The sequence below is a fragment of the Saccostrea cucullata genome, unplaced genomic scaffold (genome assembly GCF_032062105.1).
Source record: "Saccostrea cucullata isolate Sc308-1 unplaced genomic scaffold, CSIRO_AGI_Scuc_v1 ctg971, whole genome shotgun sequence".
In the NCBI taxonomy this organism is placed as follows: domain Eukaryota; kingdom Metazoa; phylum Mollusca; class Bivalvia; order Ostreida; family Ostreidae; genus Saccostrea; species Saccostrea cuccullata.
In genome coordinates this window covers 75,050-84,380 of record NW_026926953.1, presented here as the reverse complement: position 1 = coordinate 84,380, position 9,331 = coordinate 75,050, and the positions used below count along the sequence as shown (strand labels likewise).

General features: G+C 35.3%; 1 protein-coding gene across 1 annotated transcript; it reads right to left on the bottom strand.

Annotated features, from left to right (window-relative positions):
- Positions 1-394: 394 nt before the first annotated feature.
- On the bottom strand, positions 395-6,106 carry LOC134273029 (BEN domain-containing protein 6-like). The gene is made up of 4 exons (XM_062755198.1): positions 6,040-6,106; positions 1,863-2,050; positions 829-1,039; positions 395-513 (listed from the first exon to the last, which is right to left on the bottom strand). The coding sequence occupies exons 1-4, from the start codon at positions 6,104-6,106 to the stop codon at positions 395-397; spliced, it is 585 nt and encodes a 194-aa protein (XP_062611182.1).
- Positions 6,107-9,331: the final 3,225 nt, after the last annotated feature.

The window sequence follows — 9,331 nt, the reverse complement described above, 5'->3', positions numbered from 1 at the left end:
TGAACAACATGCAAAACAGATAAACTTTTTTCTAAAAATAAATATTTGAAAAATGATAGTTCTAAAAATGAAACGCTTTCTGTTTCAATCATATCACAAAACAATAAAACAATATGTACATATCACAACTTTGAAAAAAACAGTGTATACATATATACAGATAGACCTCTTAAAACAATACTTATAATGCTTTGCCATCAAAAGTTTGTTAAATAGTTCAAAAATAAGTTAAAAAGCAAGCACTATGAATAAATATGACAACATTAAAAAAAATAAATACTATCACTATTTACTACAATAAATACTACACAGAAATACTGCATAAATCCCTAAAATGTGGAATGGCAATCAATGTCAGTAGAAATTGTAGTCTTTCCTAAGTGGTGGAACTTTCCTAAGTGGTGGAAGGAGGTCTCTCCAATCCCCTGGCTTTTTTGTGGCAGTTGTTTAGCTTGTTTCTGATGATCTTCTTAATCTCGTCTTCGGAAACATTCCACTGCGACTTGGTGAAAGCTGAAATAAACACAAGAAAATAAGAATAATATTCTGAGCATCAGAAGCAATATTGTTATAAATGGTAGGAATTGACACTGTCTTTACATGTAACTTACAATTCTTTTCCAAAAATTCTGGTTTTCAAAACACCTTTCTATAATTTCTAACTTTTTCTTGATAATTTAGCTTTAATAATAACATAATAATAATTTTCTTTACTTAGCCATGACTTGCTTACATTATTTGTTCAATTCCAGACAATAAATATCATTCAAACAGGCATGAAGAAATTAATAAAGATAGCCTAGATTTAAAAATTTAATTAAATCTTACCTATGATGTCTGCAAGCTTGTCCCCATCAAGGGCTGGCTTGACGTCAGTTGAATCCTTGCAGCGACCCTTGGCACCCTTCAAGCTGCATGTTCCAAGTTCCTCGTCTGTAAAACCTTCCTCCAATAGGTAGTTTACAAGATGGGAAGACTTGGAACCAACATGCCGAAAGACATCTTTTTTCACCAGTTGGGCAGTGCCAAAATTCAAAACCTGAGAAAAATTTCAATTAATTAGTTTTACAATGGACATTAAGTTCATTTATAATCATTTTTATTCCAATCAAGATACAATAAATGATGTTAACACTTTTTTTTCTTTAGGTTTGTTAATACAGGCTTTAAAAGTGCATGAAACTTGTTTCGTTTCTAGATTAATAGACAATTTGATCTGGATATATATATTGCAACACAAGTCTCCGTATTTTGTTATATTTAGTCCTGCCTTTAATTAATTTTAAAAATATCATTAACAGGTATTTTCTGTGGTAGGAAATCTTTACAAATTGAACCATCAATCTTAGCAAATAAATTTCCGCATTTTTCAATTTCAGTGGTTAAAATTTATAACAAAAATATTTATTTACAGGAAATGAACAACAAATTCTAGAGATTTAGTAGAACACTGCCATGTTTCCATTTTTAAAAATGATGATCAAAGATGCTCGACAACTGATACTAAGCTCTACTATCCTTGCTTGGTATTTGTAAACTTTTGTCAAATCCATTTAAACTCATATATCTATAGGAAGAGTTATTCGTTCAGATTATAGGCAAGAAGTCATGAAATAATAAACCAAATTAGTTGATATAGACATCATGAAAGTATCAAACTTGCATGCGTAAAATACCTGAATTTATAAGAAATAATTTGTGACTGGTACAGTGTAATTTTTGCAAAATTGTCTTATCTATAAAATATTTTTTGTTATACTATAATCAAATGATGACAGATTGATAGATTCCTTCTTGTTACATTTTTATATTTAAATCGAACAGGTAAGAACATTTTATTCAGTACATAGATTTACATGTACCTCTTCTGCATTGTTGTCTTCCGGTGAAACAGGTGACACTGGTGTCAAAGGACTCCTCTGTGGTAAGATAGGAGTCTTTGGAACAACTGATGAGGTGGTGGCAGTTGGCTTTGGCACAACTGAGGTGCTGCTTGGTGGGGATGTACTGCTCTTAACTTTCCTTATCTTCTGCAGAAGTTCTGGAAGCTCTGAAAATAAGAAATACTTTTTTTTAAATTGCAATTTACTACTTAACTAATTTAGATTTAGATTTTAATCTAATTGTAGATTTTAACATTGACTATGCACCAAGCCTCAATACAGTATTTGGGAGAAATGAAATAATTATTGAAACCCAAAGTGGTTTTATATATTATCCTGATAATTTGAATGTTGAAAAAATCTTTTAATTTTATTTATCATCTGTATTTCATTTCAAATCATTTCAAATTAATATTACAATCACAGCTCATTTCCTTGAACTTTACTGGGGTATGAAATACATGTACTAGTATTTCTGGAGACTAGTCACATTGATATCAAATATCCTCTGAAGTTTTAATGTATTCATGCAGTTTGGATTGGACCTCCAAATCTAACAATTTTTGATTGTTGCGGAAATTATTCAATATTTTACTGTGATTAACAAGCATTTGGCCATTGTGAATATAGAGGATATCTATATTGTGTGATTTGATATTGGCTTTATCCAACGAGTTGAAATGGTGTATATATTCGCGAGGCTTGACGAGCGAATATACACCATTTCAACGAGTTGGATAAAGCCAATATCAAATCACACAATTATAGATGTTCTATTTATCTCATACGACTTTCGTTTTAACAAAACTTTGAGACTTCCCCTGCGAAACTACATGAATGACTGCCAAAATCAAATTGATGACGTATAACTTGATGACGTAGCACCGTTGATGTTTACATGCGTCGAGAGAAAGTAGATCGAGTTCAAAATTTAGAATATTTGCTATCTGTGTCTTTGAAAACATCATGTGAAAATTGCTGGAGCTTTACATCAAACGAACTTCTGACTGAAAGTTGTTAGGACTATGGGGATCGTGAAAATCAACTCTTTTTACGATGGCAGTACAAATCGTGAGCTAGGCAAGGCTAGATTGTTTGCTGATCCATGGTAAGTTACACCTACATTACTAGGTAGGCATACGTAGTATAATATAAGAAAGCATTGTTAAAGATGTCAAAGGAGTCTTATAACAACAACTTAACTGGTACATGTAGGCTTTACTTTCTCCGAAAACGATCTAAGAGGGGGGGGGGGGGTAACATCTGTCTTCAAATAGCCAACGGGTTCCTTGATAAAATAAGACACTTCTTTGACATCTTGCTTTTAACGATATTGCTACCCTTTATCATTCATTTTATAAGGGCAACAATTTTCACAAATAAAAGTTTCAATAAAATAAAATCTTGAAGCGAGGGTTCGTGTCAAAACCGGAAGTGCTATTGATAAAGCATCTACCCGTTGATAAAGCATAAGTTTATCCAACGGCCTGTATCACCAACACGTATGAGATAAATTGGAAGTACACATAATGTACTACTATCCCTGTTAAAATTTTTTTTGGGGGGATAGTAAATTTGTGCCAAAATTTTGTCCCATGTTACATTATTTTTATATTTGTCTAACAATCAGGATTCTGACATAATTTTTGAAGTAATAACACAATCAAAAAAGTTCATTTCAGTCACAATTTATGAATGTGTTATAAACCGAAAGCCTTATGATAACAAGATGCGTTTATGGCGAGGGTTGAAGAGTCTCAAATGCAAGTGAAACTCGAATGGAGTATTGTGCAAAAGACCCATTATTTTATTCAGTGAATGGTTAACAATAATTAAGTACCTGTTGCCAAAGCTATGGCAGCTAGTTACTGTTATATCTCAACCAGACGAGTCATCTGGTCAAGTTGCTCCTATGACAGACCAAAGAAATATAGCCGTTTTATTTCAAAGATGAAGTCTTTATAAGGGACTGACCAAAGAGAATTTATGACTTGGCAAGTCTCAAAGGCACCTTTAAACAGACAGTTCATATGGGTCAAGGACAGGCTACAGAAGAAACTTACGGACAGTTTAGACCTACCAAAGGACAGACAACCAGACGATTTTAATGCATTTGAATATTTCCGTTTTTATAAATATCAAAACGGATACCAGCTGATAGTGTGTACATGTACAAAGAAGGAAAAGTAAATGGTTAGATGTCCACATTACAACAGACACCGGTGCATTCAATTGTGTACTGCACAGAGTCTGACACATCTGTTTCATACTTGGATATTTTACTTGAAAAAGACATTATTAGTAATTTAACAACCAAGCTCTGTGATAAACGTGATGACTTTAACTTTTCTATCGTCAACTTCCCTTACTTATGCAACAATATACCCCAATCACCTGCATACGGAGTTTATATATCTCAGTTGATTAGATAAGCAAGAGCATGCTCTACGTATGAACAATTTCTTAAACGAGGTAAATTACTGACAAACAAGTTGAAACAAGAGTATCAATAGTCTCGTTTAAAGTCATGATTTCGTAAGTTCTGTGATCGATACAATGACCTTGTCAGCAAATACAACTTATCATTAAGTCAAATGCTGATTGACGTGTTCATATTTATTGTTAGTCCATAATTTAAACACTGAATGGACGACGGGTTTTTCCGTTATTCCCGATCATGACAAGGAGCACACGGCGGGTGTGACCGGTCGGAAGGGAATACTCACTCCTCCATGGTACCTGATCCCACCTCGGATGTTTTCGAGGTCCGTGTTTGCTCTGCTCCTATTTTGTCTTGTTTTAAGGACTTTGATTTTAAATAATGTTCGTTATCTCCATAACCTTAAATTCATACAAAGTGTATGAACAAATCCAAAAGGTGAATATACCTAACTTGAAGGTAAGTAGTGCTTGCGAGGAGCTGATGTAAGTACCGTACATGTGTATGGGAATGGAATGGAGTGGGATGGGTCAGGCAGATATTCTCCCGAGTAGAGGACTGATAAGGTTCAATGGTCATGATATTTCATGTATACAACGTGGTGTTTACAAAGATATTACTCTCCGTTGTGTAGAGAAGTTTGATATACCTGGAATACCAAAGTTATATTACCGGTTTTTATTCATCGAAAATGTGACGTTAGTTTTGATGACGACCTTATGTCAAGTTGAGATCATATCGAAAAGATTTCTTTACTGTACGTCACAGCAGTTCTTAACATTTAAGAGAGTGTTGGTGTTCCTCTGAGAGTTATGAATCCTTTTGAAGAGGCGGCAAAAATGCTTTATCCAGACACAGTAGAGGGTACTGTTGAGGGATGTAGAATATGGATATAGAACTGATGTAATTCAAAAGGTATATAAAGACCTAGGAAGCCTTCGAAGATCTGATGAACTGCTGCCTGGATGGTGTTTCTCCACGGTATGCGAGATTCCAGATCATTTACGTGAGTTGTATGACAGATCTTCTAGTCCTTAAGTGTCAGAGAAAGGAAGCCTTTCGAAAATTTTTGTTTGACCATCAGGATGCATTTTCAAAAGACGAAAGAGAACTCGAACAAAACCAATTTAATGGAACATGAAATTGATACAGGTAGCTAGAGTAAACCTATGAGTTCGTTCCAATAGCACTAGCCAATAGGGAGAGAGATGGCATTTCGGACTCTTAAAGAGGGGCATTATACGACCTAGTCCAAAAAATGATTTTTTGGTGTGTACACTTTGTTATGTTTTTATTATTTCATTATCAAAAGTTTACCTCATTTGCCTGTGTCAGTATGTTGTAGCTGGACGTATGTATTGGATGGATGACTCCTTTAATAGACAAAGATATGATACTTAATTGATCATTACCAATATGTATTATTGATTATTATTTACAAACTACATGTATGTCGTTCAGGTTTGGTTATTTAGTACATACTTATTAAAAAAGGAAGTCCAGAGGCAGATGCGAGTGATAGAGAAGAATACTGTTTCAACAGCGGACCCCCGAAGAAGAGTGGATGATTCTGGTTTTTCTGCGATGATCATTCACGATGTTCCAGGGGAGGGAAAGAGATACAATCATACATGTACAACTCGATTCCCTGTAAGTATTTCTATATCACCTTAGAAGGCTCAAAGGAGGATATGGTGGTAGTGCCAAGGAAAATACTTCCCACGCCTATCCTGAAGTTCACTGAGCACCAGTTCCCCTCAGAATAGCTGCAGAACTGTTGCATTGTGATTTTATATATTAGTCTTTAACCATAACGATACAGATCAAAACTGCAATTTACTGCGCAGAATTTTCTGCGCACTCTTAGGGAGAATTTCTCCACTTTCTAGCCTAGCATTGTTTAATCCTCTATCTTTCAATCCTTAAGTCTCGACACGTACTAGTCTAACCACCATGGTGTATAATTTTAACTTGTACTTTCCAACCCTTTATAGCCGTCTCTACAGACCGATTAACTCGCTTGCTTTGATTTTTAGTCGGATTCACAGAATTTAAAACAAGGAAGTGTATCGGTCCTTATAGACGACTATAAAGGGTTGGCAGGTGGATAAATTATACAGGTTGACTATTAAATGGGCCTTTAACAAGGGAGTGAAAGGTAGATGATGTTTCAACATGATGCTTCACGGTGTATGTTGATCTATGTTTACCGTAATTAACGGAAGATTTTATGATTTTATATAAGGGGGATGCCTGTGCAATCATCAGTATCCATCATTTCCAACAGAATCAATTCTGATGTTAATAAAATATGTTTTTGTCAGCAGCGTGGACTGAATAATGGGAATAATACTACCCTCAGCTACTTGACATACTGCCGAACAATGAAATGCAATGCTAGACAGACCACAATGTCGAGGAAGTTTAACGCGGGCATAAGTGAAGGTGCTGCTCCTTTCTCTACGTAAATATTTTTCAGGTATGGGCTAATGCTGCCCATAAATACCTTAATGTCATATCCTTTAAAAGTCTCCAAATATATCACAGGTAATTTTTTTTATTGGAAATAAACTTTGAATAACATATCGGTCATGGTTACTCTTTTCCGATTATCATAAAAAGGTACATATATTCCAGAATTCATGTAATAAGTTTTAATCACGTTTTACTGATTTAGAACAGTGTAGACGGAACCACAGATAATTTTGTATCAAGTCTATCATATCAATACATTTCCGTGAAACCATGTGTCGCAGCCATCACAGGCGACACAATCTTCTTCACACTCCATCAAGCACTCTCCACAAGGGTAATTCACTTCTTTCTAATGAATATTGACAAGAGGTTTTTCTGGGTCTTTCATCGTTGTATTCATAGCAATTGTCGCCTCGAATATACACGTATAATAGTTGTATCTATGCAAGTCGTAATGATAGAATCTCGTATAGAATTGACAATCCTTGTGTCACTCTGAATCTGTATCTCTACAGTTTGAAATTTCAATATTTTCATCAAATCCTTCTATTTAAGAATTAGTGTCTGATTTATCAGAATCATGATCACCACCACCATTACCATGGTCATCGTCACAATCACCACCATTATCGGCTATGTACATGTATTCAGCTTTACAACACTGAAGATCAATTTGCGCATTTCCAATTCGACCACGATTACTACATAAAAATGATTTAAACTTTTAGACAAAAAGACCACCAACAGATAGATCTGCCGCTGACCCACCAATCTGTCCAGGTATTGTAGCAGTTTTACAGTCAACAACAACATAATCTAAACCCAAACCTTTGGGATTTATGAATTGTAAATGCATAAGCAAGGGGATCTTGGCTATTAATCTTCTTGTCACAAATTCAAACCTTGTAAAAACAAATCTAGTGATCTTGATAGCTTTGGAGACCCTGCAATATCAAAAAATTGGTGAATTCACCATCCATTCATTGCACAGTTCCAATTTTACCATCCATTGAAGTGTCATTGAAATGTGTAACTAGTATTACAGGACAGTTTTATTTTAAGCCAAGTGTTTTTGGCGCTAGGAACTTATTCAAATAATGTTTATCTCCTTCATCATTTTGGTGCACTCTGCAAATGTCCTGGTTTTCTCATTATTCTACTGTAATAAAAAGTTGGGACATCGATATTTCTGGCAAACGAAGTAGAAGTCAATCTCAATCTGAACTGGTAGCAGATGTCGATAAAGGGAGCCGATGAATGTTACCGTCATTGGACCTGGTTCACCCTTTTTCTAATTCATTTACAGCATTAATTAAGTCGGAGTTGCGCAGTGGTAAGAGTGTCTGCCCTAGAGTCGCGAAGTAAGGAGTTGATCCTTACGTCGCGGGTTTGAATCCCATCGTGGGATGTGGAGACCGGTCCTTTGGATGAGACCCTATGAACCGAGAACCCGTGTGGCAGTAGGTACTGGTACGAAAAAGATCTCTAACTGCTCTATGCCCCCGGGTGCCGAATGTAGGACAAAATTAGTAGCTCTCCACAGGCAAGGTGTGGCGTCGAAATGTATGTGAAAAATTCTCAAGAGGGACCTTAAACAACATATAATCAATAAAATCGGAATTGTCTTGTCTGTGTACTTCTACTAGCATGGGTCTATGCGGTAAAACCACTCTACCTCAAAGCAATATTTTTCAAAGTCGTCATACTGTTCTTATTGGACGGGTGTAATAGGTAGAAATCATCTGATAACACTATCTAAACTGAAATACTCATCACTGACACTTAAATGCCTACATACATATTCAATTAGTTAAAATAGCATAACTTAAGTATAAAAGGACAAGCCCCATTCATATATAAACATACTATCAGATAAAAAAGGAATGAATACAGAGTTTAAAGTCCCCTAATATAGTTGCAGGAAAAAGGATACCATCCTCAATGTTAGAAAAGAGTAAAAAAACAATTACAGTATTTGGTGTTGGGAATGCACTGGGAAATCAAACCTCACCATACTTTTGTGTTTTCCAGGCCAGTGAATGATGCCGGAACATATGAAAGTGAAATCTGTTGGTGCTGACGGAACAGTGACACCTAGTGGACGCTGAAGTTTTTCGTTCATATATTTAAAAAAAAAACCCATTCCTATGTTTGTTCAAGTTCGAGATAAGTCTGAGACTTATAGTATACTTGCTTTATGACGGCCACAGAAGCCACGTTTCCTCGGATTTAATAGATTGGGAGAAAAACAACAATGTTATTAAATTGTTCTGCTTCCTCACTGCTCGCATGTTTTGCAGCCAATGGATGCGGGTTGCTTTGGGATTATCAATCTAAACGTCGGTGTGGGCGATTTTATAATGCAATCTTAACAATTTCCAGTTTTGTCCGAATGTTTTCTACTTTTATTTCGATAAGTCGTATTTTTGATCATGAAAACGCTTGTCTTTACCAAAAAAAATTCGCGTCTTTATGATCATGACTTTTTAGATCGTTATCAGTAAAGCGTTTACTTTTTGAAACCGAGAAACAT